The sequence below is a fragment of the Macrobrachium nipponense genome, chromosome 10 (genome assembly GCF_015104395.2).
Source record: "Macrobrachium nipponense isolate FS-2020 chromosome 10, ASM1510439v2, whole genome shotgun sequence".
In the NCBI taxonomy this organism is placed as follows: domain Eukaryota; kingdom Metazoa; phylum Arthropoda; class Malacostraca; order Decapoda; family Palaemonidae; genus Macrobrachium; species Macrobrachium nipponense.
The window spans coordinates 109,417,519-109,438,318 of record NC_087204.1 but is presented as its reverse complement, the minus strand read 5'-3'; the positions used below and the strand labels follow the sequence as shown (position 1 = coordinate 109,438,318).

Sequence of the window (20,800 nt, the reverse complement as noted above, 5' to 3'; positions counted from 1 at the left end):
CAATGATAAGGAACGTTACTTGAAGTTTGGTACTTTCAAAACAATAATAAGGAACGTTACTTGAAGTTTGGTAACTTCAAAACAATAATAAGGAACGTTACTTGAAGTTTGGTACTTTCAAAACATTAAAAAGAAACGTTACTTTAAGTTTGATACTTTCAAAACATTAAAAAAGAAAAGTTACTTTAAGTTTAGTACTTTCAAAACCTTAAAAAGAAAAGTTCCTTTTAAGTATAATACTTTCAGCCATTAAAGAGAACAAACCCTTTTAACTTGGTGGAATTATCATTGGTGCTTCATTTTTTCGTAATTCAAACAAATTTTATTATTTTTTACGAACACACTCTGGGCTATTTATAAATCACCAAATAGATAACAGGTACAGAACCAAATCAATTGAAAATGGACATACGTCATTGAAAACTCATAGATTTCAATGACAATTCAATTTTCATACTGCAAATAACTTAATCCTAATATTCCAGGAAATGATTTACGAACCATCAAATAAGTGTACTGACGTGATTTGCAAATGTAACCTGATTACAGTTGGTCAATTCCACTGTGTTTGACATGCACTTGTCTGCATCATTACATCAATTTCCCTTTTGCGATTCAGTCCACTGGACCACGAAGCACCAACAAACCCACCCAATTATCAAAAGCACAAACAAACACACCCAGCAATCAAATGCAGGGCGTGTTGTTTTATGATCTCCGTTGGTGGTCACGGTTTTTTTAGAGGTATACTTTTAGATTTTTTATTTTGTTTTATTTTTAGCTTTTTTCGTGTTTCTTTCAAGTTATGCATTTAATTTTTTTATCAGTATTTTTCTGCTTTAGTACAAGCTATGCATTTAGTTTTATAATTTTCACAATTGCTTTGGATTACTACAAGTTATGCATTTAAATTTGTTATAGATTTATTAACCTTCTCTGGTTTATTATTAAGTTAAATACATTTAGATTTTATAGATTTATTAATTTTTTTCTGGTTTATTATTAAGTTATATACATTTAGATTTTATAGATTTATTAATTTTTTTCTGGTTTATTATTAAGTTATATACATTTAGATTTTCATAGACTTATTAATTTATTGTTTTATTATAAGTTAAACCTTTAGATTTTTATAGATTCATTAATTTCTTTTCGTTTATTAATAGCTATACATTTAAATTTTTATAGGTTTATTAATTTTTTATGCTTTATTATAAGGTATACGTTTAGATTTTTATAGATTTATTAGCTTTTTATGCGTTATTATGAATTATACATTTAGATTTTTATAGGTTTCTTAATTTTTTCTGGTTTATTAAAAGTTATACGTTTAGATTTTTATAGATTTATTAGTTTTTTCTGCGTTGTCATAAATTATACATTTAGATTTGTATAGGTGTCTTAATTTTTCTGGTTTGTTAAAAGTTAAACATTTAGATTTTATAGATTTATTAACTTGTTCTGGTTTATTATAAGTTAAACATTTAGATTTGCGTATTTTCATACGTAAAGACCTCGGGTATGTATGTTACGAAAATACAAATTACTAAAAATCTTGGTCATAATATCCCAGAAAATGGTCGTTCTAAAAATATTCATATTTTTAGATTTTTCTTGATAAAATTTAGAATTTCATGTTTATTACTTTTCATGTTCTCTATTGTTATAAATTTTTGCTTAAGTTGAAACATATGAATCAAAGGTACATAACTTACTTCTATGCATCAAGTCACTGCTGTAATTTAATTGCTACTTTTGCCGCTTTTAATTGTGATTTGATAGCCTCAAAAGCAAGTAATTTACTGCTTTTGTTCGTGCTACTTTTATGAAAATTCAATATGTGACTACTTGGCCGTATGCTACTTTATTGTAATTTGATTGTATCAACAGCGGGCGGGCAGTGGCCACCTTTTTTCACGCTCCTTTTATAGAAATCTGATAGTATCAAAGTTAACAAGTGACTACCTTTCCACATGCTATTTTTGTTGTAAATTGATAGCTTTTTTTCAAAACCCAGCAAGCGACGCATTTTTTCCTGTTCTTTTTGGCATCAAAAGTCGATCAGTGACTGTCTTCCCCTAAGCTACTTTCATTGTAATTATTCCATTACCTGAAGCTACTCTTATCGTAATCCGGTGGTGTCAGTCTCATTACGAAAAGGAAGTGAATGGTAAGGTCTCTTTATTCTGATCCTTCCGTAGGATCTCATCTTTATTCACTTCCTTCTCCAAGGAGGTGCACATGATTATTAATATGACTGAAGGAGCGTTTCCATCGCTGTGTATTGATTCCAAAGTGTTCGGGCTTATGTTTATCTTCTGTTTAGGCGTTCCTCATTCGATGCTCGGTGTTTTTCACAAAATATAATGTATTATTATTATTATTATTATTATTATTATTATTATTATTATTATTATTATTATTGTAGTTGTTGTTGTTGTTTTTTGAGGTCCAAAATAATATGCTGATGGTAGCAGTAGTAACATTTTCTGAGACTATATAAAAGCTTTTGCCTGAAGATGAACCCAAGGTAGTGTTCGAAAACTTTTATATAGTTATATAAAATGTTACCGCTGCTACTTACTTTACTTGACTTTATCTTCCTGCCACTGGCCAGTGGCATAAGGCTGATACAGTTCCTCTTTCTGTCACTATCCCGAGCCATTTCCCTCGCTTCCTCTGGGTTCTGGATTTCATCCTCAAGATCCCTGTCTTGTCTATCCACCTCGTTCTTGGTCTCCCCAGCGGTCTTCTTTCTATTTGTATTGCTCTCAGTGCTCTCCTGGGGTCTCTATTCCCATCCATCCTCTCAACATGTCCAAACCATTTCAGCCTTCCCCTCTTCAGCCTGATACTGACTGCCCATTGGCCTCAATTTCATCCTGATGTCTTCATTCCTAACATAATCGTCCCATTTAATGCCAAGTATCCTCCTCAGCAGCTTCATCTCAAAAGCATCCAACCTTCTCTCCTCTGTTCTGCTACCATAAGTAAATTACTATGGACCTCAAAGAACATGGCTTGTGCCCTCGTAATTGAGATTTCTTGCAATTATTATTATTATTATTATTATTATTTTTTTTTTGCTCTATCACAGTCCTCCAATTCGACTGGGTGGTATTTATAGTGTGGGGTTCCGGGTTGCATCCTGCCTCCTTAGGAGTCCATCACTTTTCTTACTATGTGTGCCGTTTCTAGGATCACACTCTTCTGCATGAGTCCTGGAGCTACTTCAGCCTCTAGTTTTTCTAGATTCCTTTTCAGGGATCTTGGGATCGTGCCTAGTGCTCCTATGATTATTATTATTATTATTATTATTATTATTATTATTATTATTATTATTATTATCATGACTGGGTAAATATTATTGTAAAGTGAGAAAATCTTTTGTTTGACTTCCTTCTCCAAAGGGGATTATAAAGTTTACTGAATGTGGCTTAATTGATATTCCCTTAATGTATGAGGTTTCCACATAATTAATTTTTTCCGTACAGGAAATATCGAATTTATGTATGCTGAAGTAGAGAATTATATAATTACATTTAATAAGAGGAGATTTCCATACTTATTTTTTGTTGTAAAAGGATAGTGATCATGATTTATGGTGATCATCCGTAGTATACGTTACTTTTAAACGATGAATATCTAGCCGTTTTTAGTTTTAATTTGTCTAAGAAAAGATTAATCTTTTTCCGTTATGTTTCATGAACCCCATCCAATGATATCTGATTATTAGCTGTCAATGTTTCCCTAATCATAGGATTTTTATGTGCGAGATTGCCGTTTCATAGAGTTTCCTTGTATCTAGTTGCGTTTATATATATATATATATATATATATATATATATATATATATACATATATATATATATATATATATATGGATATATATATATATATATATATATATATATATATATATATATATATATATATATATATATATATATATATATAGTACTGGTAATTTTCTTAGGCACAAAGATATGTTAATTCAATCGTATTCCACATAGGAAAATGAAAAGTTTTCCTTAGAAAATGCTCAACAGTTTCGTCTTCCATTGGACCTCTCCATGGAGCGTTTATTAATAAACGGTCCAAGAAGAGGTCCATTGTAGGACGAAACTGTTGGGCATTTTCTAAGAAAAACGTTTCATATAAAATATATATATATATATTTACGTGTGTAGAGGAACTGGGTGCACCTACGAATATAGATGTTTTTCCCCCACCAAATACTTATTCTCTCGTCAGGAAAATGACCTTACTGGCTCCGCTGTGTGACAAAAATCAAGTCGATCATCTCTCTCTCTCTCAAAAAAAAAAAAAAACATGCTTGCGTTACTAGGCGGGGCTCCGTTCAAATGTAAACAAGAGCATCGCTCTGAATCGCTCAAGTTATCGTCGAATCTCGTTCGAGAAGGTATGCGATCTTGAAAGTGAATTTCTTGCTATGTGAAGGCTACTGTATTGGTGGTGTGGTGTCGGCGGTATGGGAGCGGCGGCGGCAGCGGTGGTTATAGCCCATTTTTTTGGCGGTCTTGGAAGGGCGGCATCTGGGAAACCGCGTTATTAATATATACTCTTGTGAGTCTCATAATCACGAGGGGAGGGATGTCGTTAAGTTTCCTTAAAAGTATACGGTTTGGGGGATGCGACGTCACCTGGATGTTTTGGGTGTTTTTTTTAAATTTGTTTTTTATTTTGGTTGTTTGTTTTCTGTCGATTTAAACCCACGCAAGTTTACACAAAATTACTTAAACACACTCAAACACACACACACACACACACACACACGCAAACACACACACATACATATGCATATATATATATATATATATATATATATATATATATATATATATATATATGTATATTACGTATACATATACATACACACATATATATACATGTATATATATATGTATAATTTTGTGTGTATATATATATATATATATATGTAGTATATATATATATATATATATATATATATATATATATATATATATATATATATATATATATATATATGACTGGTAAAAGTGTTCTGTAACAACAGAATTCCATCTAATAAAAGGAGCCCATAAAAACACCAAAATGTAGAGAGAAAAGTACTATATTTCAGAGACTGCTGTCTCTCTCTCATCTTTAATGTATCCTGACATATAATTGAGAAAGCAATTCAAAAAGCAAACGTAATTTTCTACCGACCCCCTAAAGACAAGTACCAGAGACACCCCAACCCAACAATAAAATAAAAATTCCCCACCTGGAGACGATTAAGAGAGTAACTCACAACCTTGGAAATCCAACCCTTTTGCATTTACCTACCCAAATACCTTAGCCAAATCCCTGATTAACGTCCAACAAAAGACACCGCCCAAAGACTCTGGGGTATATGAGATCCCATGCCAGGACTGTGACCAATCTTACATCGGATTTACAGGTAAATCACTTCCCCAGAGATTAATACAACACAAACGGTCAGTTAGGTATGGACAACAGAACTCGGCTATTTTCAATCATTATAAATGAACTACCATAAGAATAAACTGGAATATGTCACGTGTAATTTATAGCAGCAACTGCCGGTACAAGAGTCAAATGATGGAATCGGTTCCTTAATAAAAGAGAAGCAGGTAATGAACATCTCAAAAGGAAATGGACATCGGACATCGTCGACGCAGTGTTCATTCAAACCAACGCTTAAGAAGATTAAATTAAAGGAAGATTATCAGCGGGGGTGACCTAAATTGGCTTACTTGTGGACGAATCTCTTGGTATAATACCACCTTTTCTGTAAACTTTTCTCATTCATATACCTGAAGAGAGAGACACAGTCTCTGAAATATAGTACTTTTCTCTCTACATTTTGGTGTTTTTATGGGCTCCTTTTATTAGATATATATATATATATATATATATATATGTATATATGTGTGTGTGTGTGTGTGTGTGTGTGTGTATGTTGTGTGTGTGTGTGTGTGTGAATAAATATCCTTATCCAGATGCAAATTATCCAGTAATGGAAGTTTTTACAGTCCGATGGAGCGCATTACATTTTTCCAAGTCATCGGCTTCCAGGCCAAATTATACGTCAATATTTTCCAGTTCCGAACTGCAAACCCGTAAAATCAGAAGGAAAATAACGCATACGTAAATATAAAAGTCATGTGCTTCCGATCTTTTAGTATACATTTTGTGTCTATATCACTTTCTCATATCGAAGAATTCGTATAAATGGAAGTCATACCAGATATTTAATATACTTTGTAAACACAGCCTCCTTACAATGGGAGTTGTTCTAATATAGTCTTCCGTTTAAACGATTAAAAGAGTCACTAGAACATAGAATGTTATATCAAGATAAATTTCAAATGAAAAGAAAAACTATTGCACTCCCAAATTGCGTTCATATTTGATTTTAGATATTTTTTCATTTGCACGTTTACGTTATTTAATATACTGCTCACAATGTGAATAGTAGGTACTGGACTGATGTAAGCAGTATTGCATTATTTTGTGAGTATATCTTTGTATGCTAGTATGTATTGTATGTAAAGCAAACCATTATATATATATAATAATATAATATATATATATATTAGTATATGATATTCTAATTATTTATATATGTAATATATATTTCTTTAATATTATGCACTCACTCACACACACAACACACACACACACACACACACACACCATATATATATATATATATATATATATATATATATATATTTATATTTATATATATATTAAATTTGATAAATTGTATATATATATATATATATATATATATATATATATATATATATATATATATATATATGTGTGTGTGTGTGTGTGTGTGTGTGTGTGTGTGTGTGTGTGTGAGTGAGTGCATATATATATATAAATATATATATATATATATATATATATATAGTATATATATCTATATATATATAGATCCAAAACAAAGTTATATTAATATATAGCCACCTATGATCTCCTAAATATTTCGGAGTTTCTCTTAGCCTTGGCGGGAGACGAAGGCGCTGGAGCCACCAAAGAGAGAAATGACCGTTCAAATTCCTATTTACCATCGTCGGTCGAATCGTAAGTTGCGTCGTCAAGTTCTTTATTGCTCATTATCTGCTGTTGGCTCACAACTCGTAGCTTTCTGTGTTGAATCATCAGTGTTAGAGTTTAGGATTTCTACTTCGGTGGGGGGTTATATATAAATAAAAATGTTTTAGTGTTACAGTAGTGAGAATTTTCATTCATAGTAAAGAATGAAGTTAAATACGTGTTTCATACGTTTATGCACACACACACACGCACACACACACACACAGATACATAATATTCCTAAGTTTATACGTAGTACACACACACATTATATATATATATATATATATATATATATATATATATATATATATATATCTAAGTAGTGTATATATTTATATATGTATATGTAAAATATATGTATATATATATATATATATATATATATATAAGATAGATATATATTTATATATATTGTGTGTTTATGTATGTTTGTGGTCTCTTTTTCGCTTTAATTTTTTCATTTCCATATCCATTATGGACTCTGAAACACATTTATGGTTTTCTTGTAAAAGACTTTTTTTTTTTTTTTAATTATTATTCCTTTTGGTTCTTCAGTTTTGGAGTTGTCCAACTATATTCTTTATTGGGGAGGATGTGAGTTGGGGAGGTTGTACATTATTCAAAATCGTTATGAAAACTATAAATAATAATCACTCATCGTCTCTGGTGAATTTAATGGAAATTCTCCCTCGTGGAGGTTAATACGTACATCTCATTCCCATGTTACAGGTACTGATGAAAAACTGTATATATATATATATATAATATATATATATATATATACACCTAGTAAAATATAAAGATAAATATAATCATTGGTTTTTCCAGGCTTAACATTCCTCGCAAAATGATTCCCTTTTACATCTCTTGCATTCCTGAATATCTCAACAGCAGGTTTGCTCTTAATTCTGCAACAGGAAGTTGATTCAGTGTTTTTTTTGTGTGTGTTTGTCTTGTGTTTCGTTTTTTTCCTGGGTTTTTAAATGTGTCTGTCTTGTATTTGTTCAGTTTTTTTTTTTTTTTTTTTTTTTTTTTTGTTATTTCAGTGTTTTTTTTAAATGTGTTTGTCTTGTATTTGTTCAGTTTTTTTTTTTTGTTTTGTTATTTCACAGTGTTTTTTTAAATGTGTCTGTCTTGTATTTGTTCCGTTTTTTTTTTTTTATTTCAGTGTTTTTTTTTAAATGTGTTGTCTTGTATTTGTTCAGTTTTTTTTGTTTTGTTTGGTTATTTCACAGTGTTTTTTTTTTTTTGAATTGTTTGTTTGTCTTGTATTTTGTTTCCAGTGTTTTTTTTTTTTTTTTTGTTTTTACTTCAAAAACAAAAACGGGGAGCGTTTTTATTTCCGTAGATGTTGTCCGCGTTGTCTGATTCCATAAGAATGTGTAGGCTTCACGAATGATACTATAATAACAGATCACTATCGAACTTTGAAACTTGAAAAGCTTCCACAATTGGGTAACAAAATTATGTATTTAAGGAATCAACATACTACAATTTCAGAGCGTCATGCTCCGAATGTGTCAGTGGATTTCTTAAATATATTTGTTCGTCAATGACGACCCTCCGTAGAGAGGCTAATGCCATCAGTGCAACTCATGCGGTGCACTGTAAGTATTACTTTAAAAAGCTCTTTGCAGCGTCCCTTCGGATTCTAGTTGCAACCCCTTTCGTTACTTTTACTGCACCTCCGTTCACATTCTCGTTCTTCCTAATCCTAACACTTGCTTCGTAGTGTAACTGCTTTGAGGTTTTCATCCTGTTACACCTTCCAGACCTTTTCACTCTCAGTTCCTTCTTAGCGCTGAATGACCTTTGGCCTAAATTCTATTTCAGTTCTACAGTCAATTTCCGTTTCAGCGCTGAATGACCTCTTAGGTCCCAACACTTGGCCTTGCCTAAATTCAATATTTTATTCTTTTATTCTCTAATCAGCTACGCCCCGACCACTTCAATACCTACTTTTTTTTTTTCTTTTTTTTTATGAAGTTGCTTCTTTAGCTTGAAGAAACGCACTAAAGACATTATATTACTTCCCAGCTAAACCTTTTTCACACGTTTTCCTCTCATTTACTTCCTCTTTTTTTTTTTTGTCGTGGTTGGGTTTTTTTTATGTATTTGCTAACCTTTTCCTTGTTTTTATTTGATCTCTTAGATAATATCTTTACCGAAGCCTTGCAGCATTGCCTGCGTAATTTACGCCTAAGACCTTTGCTATGACTGCAGATAGCATCACATTATAATTCATTTGGGTATTTTTTTTTAAATTTATGTATAAAAAGTTATCCGAGATAAATAATTAGGATAATTACTTCAGTTTTAAGGCTTGCTATTGGCTTTTGATCTGTATGCGCTAAGATATGTAGAGATCAGGCACGTTTATGTAGATGTATGCCTACTTGGAAGAAAGTACTCTTACGGTATATTAAATTGTTACTAATATATATATATATATATATATATATATATATATATATATATACATATATATATATATATATATATTGTATATATATATATATATATATATATATATATATATATATATATATATATATATATATGCGTGCGTGTGTGTTTGTGTAGTAGCTTATAGCCCTAGTTATTGTGTATTGCGCAATGCCCTCGCAACAGGCCATGCTAACGGCGGAATGAGGAGGGGAAAGAAAAACGTATAAGTTCACATCCAGCAGCCCAGTGATTTAAACCGTAAATAGATAAGTATCCCTTCCGCTTCAGGCAGAGATTTTGTGCTAAATGCACGACCCATTTTTAGGTCACTGGGAGACACTACCCTCCGCAAGCTAGAACGTATTACATTGCTGTAACATTGCGACAATTTATTTCCATATTTTTTTTCTTTCATTTATGTGACGATACTTTACGGAACGAATTATTTTGTGATTAATAGTAGTAGTAATATTATTATTATTATTATTATTATTATTATTATTATTATTATTATTATTATTGAGAAATTCACAGTCTCGTGAAGAACATATTGTTAAAAAATCCACAAATATATATTAAGATATATTTCTATGTAAAAAACAGACTTTCGACTCATCAGTGTAGACGTTAGGAATATTATTATTATTATTATTATTATTATTATTATTATTATTATTATTATTATTATTATTATTATTATTATAGGCTTCAGTGGCTCTTGAGGGCCAGGCTCGTATTAATCGCGCCATTCACATTTAAAATTACGACAATTTTTATGAATATTTTCTGTTCTGTTATGTGATGATGCCTTGCGTAAATCATTTTAAAACTAATTTTCTTGATAGTGAAACTAGTTTAGGGAAATTCAAGATGGTATATGCAGTATTCAAACAAAATTTAAGAACAAAGTGGAATCATACAAAGAAACCTTATATCTATCATTCTGCTGTACATGTTGAGTATATATGATCTATATATATATCTATATATATATATATATATATATATATATATATATATATATATATATATATGTATATATATATAATATATATATATATATATATAGTATATATATATGTATATAATATATGTATATATATTTATATATATATATATATATATATATATATATATATATAGGTTTATATATATCTATCATTCTGCAAATGTACATGTAGTAATATATATACTATATATATATCTATATATATATATATATATATATATATATATATATATAATATATATATATAGTATATATATATATATATATATATATAATATATTATATATATATATATGTATATATATATGTATATATATTATATATATATATATATTATATATATATATATATATATATGATATATAAATTCCTATCTCTTTTAAATGGAACATTAATACTTGGGAGCACCATAAGCAGGAGTGGGATGTCCGTAAGCTGGGGTTTTGGGTGTCCATAAGCCGGAGTTGGGTGGTAGGAGGGCTTTGGGGCATGGTAGGGAGCAGGTTCAGGGTACTTGGCCTCGCCCTCGTACCTGACCTCAGCCTGGTATCCCTTGTAGTGGTCGGCGTGTAGGTGACGATTCTGAGTGCGACCGTCGGGGAGGAGGACGTGGTATTCGCCGGTCACGAGATTACCGTCGGAGTTGGACTTGTGCCGTAGTCCTAGGCCCACCCCTTGTAGTGAATCGTTGACTGCGTAGTCGAAGTTGAAAGGCATCCCCTTCTGGAGGAATAAATGGTGGCGATTGTGAATTGAGTTGCAGAGGGAAAGATAACGGTTACAAATAGTCTGGGAGATATGACTGAAGGGTAAAAAGTATAACAGTTTCATGTCAGTGGCCCTGAGGCTTGTTTCATATGGGTAGGGTTTATCTTGTGAATATAATAATAATAATAACTTCTCTATTCGTCGTACAGTCACCATTATAAGACGAATGGAGAAGACTATACAAATTGAATGCCGTAGAAAAAAACAGCCATTATTATCAACGCTCGCTGCTCCCAGAGAATGGTCTCGTCTCTAATAAATAATAATAATAATAATAATAATAATAATAGATAATTTACCAATATCGAACCTGCTGATCTTTCAGTTTACATTCTTTTCATAGAAAAGGTATATAGGTTTTTAAACTACTTAAAATGTATTCTGCATTATAATTATAACCAACATGTAATGTTTAATACGAATTTACATCAAAAGTTGAATGGAGAAATATTTAATTGAAATTTGCATCAATAGACGAATGTCCTCTCGTGTAATACTGGTCAAATACTGGTCAAGGGAAATATGACAAGTTACCGCCATATTTAAAACTAATTTTGAAAGTAAAACTAGTTTAGGGAAATTCAAGATGGTATATGCAGTATTCAAACAAATTTCAAGAATCTCCCCTCACGTATTACGGTACTATAGTAGATTCACATCAATCTTGTATTTGATGTCTAGGCCATTCCCTTAAGACGCTCCTGATTGGCTGTTGATAAGCTAGTCACAGGGCTGGAAACTCTCAGTCTCTGGAGAGAGTTCACATAGGCAGGATGTATGTTCCACCTCTCCTGAAAGACGTATCCCTCTAGAGAGGTGGAACATAGATCTTACCCATGTGAATTCTCTCGAGAGACTGAGAGCTTCCAGCCCTGTGATTGGCTAATCAACAGCCAATCAGGAACGTCGTAAGGGACTGGCCTAGACATCAGATGCACGGTTGATGTGAATCTACTATAGTTTAGGGACAAAGTACATGCATCTTTAAGCTGATTTTGAAACCAAAGCTGCAAAGGTGTTTAAATGATCCTAGCAGCACATTTGGTGGAATTAGGAAGAGAAAAAAAGACGCTTGCAAGAAGAGTGGACTCTCTCTCACCTCATAACTTTCAGGAGCATGGTACGAAACGGGATGAGCAGAAGGAAGATGTCTTCAAGAATTGATCTAGATATCCGACTATTTGTCCGCTTTGACACAGATCTTCTATTAGAAGAGTCCTCATCAAGGGACAGAGCATACTCGAAGGAAGAGTTCCCTCTTTCTGCAGAGCCGGTCTTCTAGATTATTTCAATTGAATGACCAGAAGGATGATTTCTGCAAGAATAGATCTAGATATCCGACTATTTGTCCTCTTTGATAGAGATCTTCTATCAGAAGAGACCTCATCAAGGGACAGAGCATACTTGAAGTAAGAGTTCCCTCTTTCTGAAAAAGCCGGTCTTCTAGATCATTCCAACAGTATAACCAGAAGGAAGATATCTGCAAGAATAGATCTAGATATCCGAATATTTGTCCGCTTTGACAGATATCCTCTATATGAAGTCTTCATCAAGGGACAGGTCATACTTGAAGGAAGAGTTCTTTCTTTCTGCTTAGCTGGTCTTTTAGATTATTCCAACAGAATGACCAGAAGTAAGATATCTGCAAGAATAGATCTAGATATCCGATTATTAATCCGCTCTGACAGAGATCTTATATATGAAGTCTTCATCAAGGGACAGAGCATACTCGAAGGAAGAGTTCCTCCTTTCTGCAGAGCAGAATAACCAGAAGGAAGATATCTGCAAGAGTAGATCTAGATATCCGAGTATTTGTCCACTTTGAAAGAGATCTATTAGAAAAGTCCTCATCAAGGGACAGCATACCTGAAGGAAGAGTTCCCTCTTTCTGCAGAGCCGGTCTTCCAGATTATTCCAACAGAATGAGTAGAAGGAAGATATCTGCAAGAATAGACCTAGACATCCGACTATTTGTCTGCTTTGAAATAGATCTTCTATTAGAAGAGTCCTCATCAAGGGACAGAGCATACTCGAAGGAAGAGTTCCTTCTTTCTGCAGAGCCAGTCTTCTAGATTATTCCAACAGAATGACCAAAACGAAGATATCTGGAAGAATAGATCTAGATATCCGACTATGTGTCTGCTTTGACAGAGTTCTTCCATATGAAGCTTTCATCAAGGGACACAGCATACTTGAAGGAAGACATCCCTTTTTCTGCAAAGCCGGCCTTCTAGATTATTCCAACAGAATGACCAGAAGGAAAATATCTGCAAAAACAGGTCTTGATATCCGACTATTTGTCCGCTTTGACAGAGATCTTCTATAAGAAGAGTGCTTATCAAGGGACAGAGCATAATCAAAGGAAGAGTTCCTTATTTCTGCTTAGCCGGTCTTCTAGATTATTCCAACAGAATGACCAGAAGAAAGATATCTGCAAGAATAGATCTTGATATCAGACTATTTGTCCGCTTTGACAGAGATCTTCTATTAGAAGAGTCCTCAACAAGGGACAGAGCATACTCGAAGGAAGGGTTCCCTCATTCTGCTGAGCAGCTCTTCTAGATTATTCCAACAGAATGACCAGAAGGAAGATGTCTGCAAGAGTAGATCTAGATATCCGACTATTTCTCCGCTTTGACAGAGATCTTCTATTAGATAGTCTTCATCAAGGGACAGACCATACTTGAAGGAAGAGTTCCCTCTTTCTGCTTAGCCGGTCTTCTAGATTATTCCAATTGAATGACCAGAAGGAAGATGTCTGCAAGAATAGATCTAGATATCCGACTATTTGTCCGCTTTGACAGAGATCTTCTATTAGAAGAGTCCATCATCAAGGGACAGAGCATACTTTAAGGAAGAGTTCTCTCTTTCTGCAGAGCCGATCTTTTAGATTATTCCAACAGAATGACCAGAAGGATGATGTCTGCAAGAAAAGATCTAGATATTAGACTATTTGTCCGCTTTGACACAGATCTTCAAGGGACAGAGCATACTTGAAGGAAGAGTTCCTTCTTTCTGCAGAGCCAGCCCTCTAGATTTTTCCAACAGAATGACCAGAAGGTAGATATCTGCATGAATAGATCTAGATATCCGACTATTTGTCGGCTTTGACAGAGATCTTCCATATAAAGTCTTCGCCAAGGACATTGCATACGCGAAGGAAGCGTTCCTTCTTTCTGCAGAGCCGGTCTTCTAGATTATTCCAACAGAATGACCAGAAGGAAGATATCTGCAAGACTTGATCTAGATATCTGACTATTTGTCCTCTTTGACAGAGATCTTCTATTAGAAGAGTCCTCAACAAGGGACAGAGCATACTCGAAGGAAGAGTTCCCTCTTTCTGCTGAGCAGGTCTTCTAGATTATTCCAACAGAATGACCAGAATGAAGATGTCTGCAAGAGTAGATCTAGATATCAAACTATTTGTCCGATTTGACAGACCTCATCAAGGGACAGACCATACTTGAAGGAAGAGTTTCCTCTTTCTGCAGAGCCGGTCTTCTAGATTATTCCAACAGAATGGCCAGAAGGAAGATGTCTTCAAGAATAGATCTGGATATCCGACTATTTGTCCGCTTGACAGAGATCTTCTATTAGAAGAGTCCTCATCAAGGGACAGAGCATACTTGAAGGAAGAGATCTCTCTTTCTGCAGAGCCGGTCTTCTAGATTATTCCAGCAGAATGACCAGAAGGATGATGTCTGCAAGAATACATCTACATATCAGACTATTTGTCCGCTTTGACACAGATCTTCAAGGGACAGATCATACTTGAAGGAAGAGTTCCCTCTTTCTGCAAAGCCGGTTTACTAGATTGTTCCAACATAATGACCAGAAGGAAGATATTTGCAAGAGTAGATCTAGATATCCGACTATTTGTCCGCTTTGACAGAGATCTTCTATATGAAGTCTTCATCAAGGGACAGAGCATAATTGAGGGAAGAGTTCCTTCTGCAGAGCCGGTCTTCTAGATTACTCCAACAGAATGACCAGAAGGAAGATATATGCAAGAATTTATCTAGATATCCGACTATTTGTCTGCTTTGACAGAGATCTTCTATTTGAAGTCTTCATAAAGGACAGAGGATACTCGAAGGAAGAGTTCCCTCTTCCTGCAGAGCCTATATTCTAGATTATTCCAACAGAATAACCAGAAGGAAGATATCTGCAAGAGTATTTCTAGATATCCGACTATTTATCCGCTTTTGACAGAGATCTTCTATATGAAGTTTTCATAAAGAGACAGAGTATACTCGAAGGAAGCGTTCCCTCTTTCTGCAGAGCCGGTATTCTAGATTATTCTAACAGAATAAACAGAAGGAAGATATCTGCAAGAATAGATCTGGATATCCGACTATTTGTCCGCTTTGACAGAGATCTTCTATTAGAAGAGTCTTTATCACGGGACAGAGCATACTCGAAGGAAGAGTTCTTTCTTTCTGCAGAGCCGGTCTTCTAGATTATTCCAACAGAATGACCAGAAGGAAGATATCTGCAAGAGTAGATCTAGATATCCGACTATTTGTCCGCTTTGACAGAGATCTTCTATATGAAGTCTTTATCAAGGGACAGAGCATACTCGAAGGAAGAGTTCCTTCTTTCTGCAGAGCCGGTCTTCTAGATTACTCCAACAGAATGACCAGATTGAAGATATCTGCAAGAATTGATCTAGATATCCGACTATTTGTCCGCTTTGACAGAGATCTTCTATATGAAGTCTTCATAAAGGGACAGAGAATACTCGAAGGAAGAGTTCCCTCTTCCTGCAGAACTGGTGTTCTAGATTATTCCAACAGAATAACCAGAAGGAAGATATCTGCAAGAATAGATCTAGATATCCAACTATTTATCCGCTCTGACAGATCTTCTATATGAAGTCTTCATCAAGGGACAGAGCATACTCGAAGGAAGAGTTCCCTCTTTCTGCAGAGCCGGTCTTCTAGATTATTCCAATAGAATGACCAGAAGGAAGATATCGGCAAGAATAGATCTAGATATCCGACTATTTGTCCGCTTTGACAGAGATATTCTATATGAAGTCTTCATCAAGGGACAGAGCATACTCGAAGGAAGAGTTCCCTCTTTCTGCAGAGCCGGTCTTCTAGATTATTCCAACAGAATGACCAGAAGGAAGATATCTACATGAATAGATCTAGATATCCGACTATTTGTCCGCTTTGACAGAGATCTTCTATATAAAGTCTTCATCAAGGGACAGAGCATACTCGAAGGAAGAGTTCCTTCTTTCTGCAGAGCCGGTCTTCTAGATTATTCCAAAATAATGACTAAAAGGAAGATATCTGCAAGAATATATCTAGATATCCGACTATTTGTCCGCTTTGACGGAGATCTTCTATTAGAAGAGTCCTCATCAAGGGACAGAGCATACGCGAAGGAAGAGTTCCCTCTTTCTGCAGAGCCAGTCTTCTAGATTATTCCAACAGAATGGCCAGAAGGAAGATGTCTTCAAGAATAGATCTAGATATCCGACTATTTGTCCGCTTTGACAGAGATCTTCTATTAGAAGAGTCCTCATCAAGGGACAGAGCATACTCGATGGAAGAGTTCCCTCTTTCTGTAGAGCCGGTCTTCTAGATTACTCCAACAGAATGAACAGAAGGAAGATGTCTGCAAAAATAGATCTAGATATCCGACTATTTGTCCGCTTTGACAGAGATCTTTTATGTGAATAGTCCTCATCAAGGGACAGACCATACGTGAAGGAAGAGTTCCCTCTTTCTGCAGAGCCGGTCTTCTAGATTATTCCAACAGAATAACCAGAAGGAAGATATCTGCAAGAATAGATCTAGATATCCGACTATTTGTCTGCTTTGACCGAGATCTTCTATTAGAAGAGTGCTAAGTAAGGGAGAGAGCATACCTGAAGGAAGAGTTCTTTCTTTCTGCAGAGCCGGTCTTCTAGATTATTCCAACAGAATGACTAGAAGGATGTTGTCTGCAAGAATAGATCTAGATATCAGACTATTTGTCCGCTTTGACACAGATCTTCAAGGGACAGAGCATACTTGAAGGAAGAGTTCCCTCATTTTGTGAGCGGGTCTTGTAGTTTTTCCAACCACAAATGACCAGAAGGAATATATCGGCAAGAATAGATCTAGATATCCGACTGTTTGTCTGCTTTGACAGAGATCTTCTATCAGAAGTCTTCATCAAGGGACAGAGCATACTCGAGGAAGTTCCTCTTTCTGCCAGAGCTGTCTTCTAGATTATTCCAACAGTATGACCAGAAGGAAGATATCTACAAGAATAGATCTTGATATCCGACATATTGTCCGCTTTGACAGAGATCTTCTATATGAAGTCTTCATCAAGGGACAGAGCATACTTGAAGGAAGAGTTCTTTCTTTCTGCAGAGCTGGTCCTCTAGATTATTCCAACAGAATGACCAGAAGGAAGATATCTGCAAGAATAGATCTAGATATCCGACCATTTGTCCGCTTTTGACAGAGATCTCCTATATGAAGTCTCATCAAAGGTACAAGAGCCATACTCGAAGGAAGAGTTCCCTCTTTATGCAGAGCCAGGTCTTCTAGATTATTCCAGCAGAATAACCAGAAGGAAGATATCTGCAAGAATAGATCTAGATATCCGACTATTTGTCAGCTTTGACAGAGATCTTCTATTAGAAGAGTCCTCATCAAGGGACAGAGCATACTTGAGGGAAGAGATCTTTCTTTCTGCAGAGCCAGTCTTCTAGATTATTCCAGCAGAATGACCAGAAGGAAGATATCTGCAAGAGTAGATCTAGATATCCGACTATTTGTCCGCTTTGACAGAGATCTTCTATATGAAGTCTTCATCAAGGGACAAAGCATACTCGAAGGAAGAGTTCCTTCTTTCTGCAGAGCCGGTCTTCTAGATTACTCCAACAGAATGACCAGAAGGAAGATATCTGCAAGAATTGATCTAGATATCCGACTATTCGTCCGCTTTGACAGAGATCTTCTATATGAAGTCTTCATAAAGGGACAGAGGATACTCGAAGGAAGAGTTCCTTCTTTCTGCAGATCTGGTCTTCTAGATTATTCCAACAGAATGACCAGAAGGAAGATATCTACAAGAATAGATCTTGATATCCGACTATTTGTCCGCTTTGACAGAGATCTTCTATATGAAGTCTTCATCAAGGGACAGAGCATACTCGAAGGAAGAGTTCCCTCTTTCTGCAGAGCCGGTCTTCGAGATTATTCCAACTGAATGACCAGAAGGAAGATATCTGCAAGAATAGATCTAGATATCCGACTATTTGTCCGCTTTTGACAGAGATCTTCTATATGCAGTCTTCATCAAGGGACAGAGCATACTCGAAGGAAGAGTTCCCTCTTTCTGCAGAGCCGGTCTTCTAGATTATTCCAACAGAATAACCAGAAGGAAGATATCTGCAAGAATAGATCTAGATATCCGACTATTTGTCTGCTTTGACAGAGATCTTCTATTAGAAGAGTGCTAAGTAAGGGAGAGAGCATACCTGAAGGAAGAGTTCTTTCTTTCTGCAGAGCCGGTCTTCTAGATTATTCCAACAGAATGACTAGAAGGATGTTGTCTGCAAGAATAGATCTAGATATCAGACTATTTGTCCGCTTTGACACAGATCTTCAAGGGACAGAGCATACTTGAAGGAAGAGTTCCCTCATTTTGTAGAGCGGGTCTTGTAGATTTTTCCAACAGAATGACCAGAAGGAATATATCGGCAAGAATAGATCTAGATATCCGACTGTTTGTCTGCTTTGACAGAGATCTTCTATCAGAAGTCTTCATCAAGGGACAGAGCATACTCGAGGGAAGAGTTCCTTCTTTCTGCAGAGCCGGTCTTCTAGATTATTCCAACAGTATGACCAGAAGGAAGATATCTACAAGAATAGATCTTGATATCCGACATATTGTCCGCTTTGACAGAGATCTTCTATATGAAGTCTTCATCAAGGGACAGAGCATACTTGAAGGAAGAGTTCTTTCTTTCTGCAGAGCTGGTCCTCTAGATTATTCCAACAGAATGACCAGAAGGAAGATATCTGCAAGAATAGATCTAGATATCCGACCATTTGTCCGCTTTTGACAGAGATCTCCTATATGAAGTCTTCATCAAGGGACAGAGCATACTCGAAGGAAGAGTTCCCTCTTTCTGCAGAGCCGGTCTTCTAGATTATTCCAGCAGAATAACCAGAAGGAAGATATCTGCAAGAATAGATCTAGATATCCCGAATTTGTCCGCTTGACGGAGGATCTTCTATTAGAAGAGTCCTCATCAAGGGACAGAGCATACTCGAAGGAAGAGTTCCCTCTTTCTGCAAAGCCGGTCTTCTAGATTATTCCAACAGAGTGACCAGAAGGAAGATATCTACAAGAATAGATCTAGATATCCGACTATTTGTCCGCTTTGACAGAGATCTTCTTTATGAAGTCTTCATCAAGGGACAGAGCATACTCGAAGGAAGAGTTTCTTCTTTCTGCAGAGCCGGTCTTCTAGATTATTCCAGCAGAATGACCAGAAGGAAGATATCTGCTAGAGTAGATCTAGATATCCGACTATTTGTCCGCTTTGACAGAGATCTTCTATCAGAAGTCTTCATCAAGGGACAGAGCATACTGGAAGGAAGAGTTCCTTCTTTCTGCAGAGCTGGTCTTCTATATTATTCCAACAGAATAACCAGAAGGAAGATATCTGCAAGAGTAGATCTAGATATCCAACTATTTGCCCGCTTTGACAGAGATCTTCTATATGAAGAGTCTTCATCAAGGGACAGAGCATACTCGAAGGAAGAGTTCCCTCTTTCTGCAGAGCCGGTCTTCTAGATTATTCCAACAGTGACCAGATTGAAGATATCTGGAAGAATAGATCTAGATATCCGACTATTTGTCCTCTTTGACACAGATCTTCTATCAGAAGTCTTCATCAAGGGACATGGCATACTTAACTTTCTGTACAGCCGGTCTTCTAGATTATTCCAACAGATTCATCACCTGGTATCCCTCTGGTATCCCTCTGGTATCCTTCTTGTATCCTTCTGGCATCCCTCTGGTGGCCTTCTGGGTTCCTTTTGGTGGCCTTCAGGCGTCCTTCTGGTGGTCCTGTGGCCCTCCAAACAGCTGTTGGCTCTCAATATGAGAGCTGGTCCTCCTTCCTCTTAACAGCTGTTAGCTCTCATCCTGAGAGCTGGTCCTTCTTCCTCCGAACAGCTTTTGGCTCTCATCCTGAGAGCTGGTCCTCCTTCCTCCTCGTAAACACGCTGGTTAGCTCTCATCCGCTTAGAGCTTGTCCTCCATCCTCTGAATAGCTGTTGGCTCTCATCCTGAGAGCTTGTCCTCCTTCCTTCAAACAGTTGCTGTGTTGGTGGCTCTCATCCTGAGAATTGTTCCTCCTTCCTCCATCAAGCAGATGAGAGAATCGCCAAGGATCCCTGATGAAAAGGACGATCACAAGACTTGTCTTCACAT

At 35.5% G+C, this 20,800-nt stretch overlaps 2 protein-coding genes across 2 annotated transcripts in view; both read right to left on the bottom strand.

The window, feature by feature from the left end:
- Positions 1 to 4,398: 4,398 nt before the first annotated feature.
- On the bottom strand, positions 4,399 to 11,293 carry LOC135224094 (cuticle protein 19-like). The gene is made up of 2 exons (XM_064263003.1): positions 10,975 to 11,293; positions 4,399 to 4,556 (listed from the first exon to the last, which is right to left on the bottom strand). The coding sequence occupies exons 1-2, from the start codon at positions 11,291 to 11,293 to the stop codon at positions 4,399 to 4,401; spliced, it is 477 nt and encodes a 158-aa protein (XP_064119073.1).
- A 9,310-nt stretch (positions 11,294 to 20,603) lies between these two features.
- The window catches only part of LOC135224093 (trichohyalin-like), a 2,681-nt gene continuing 2,484 nt past the window's right edge, over positions 20,604 to 20,800 (bottom strand). The window contains exon 3 of the mRNA XM_064263002.1: positions 20,604 to 20,800. This exon is cut by the window's right edge and continues 16 nt beyond it. Coding sequence (XP_064119072.1) covers positions 20,604 to 20,800 — 197 coding nt within the window.

What these genes read in the sequence shown, in the direction of transcription:
- LOC135224094 (XM_064263003.1), bottom strand. Translation starts at nt 11,293, where the DNA reads ATGCCTTTCAACTTCGACTACGCAGTCAACGATTCACTACAAGGGGTG. An exon ending in CCTGCTTATGGTGCTCCCAA is followed by an intron (nt 4,557 to 10,974) that starts GTATTAATGTTC and finishes GCGGTTTCCCAG; the next exon opens with ATGCCGCCCTTCCAAGACCG.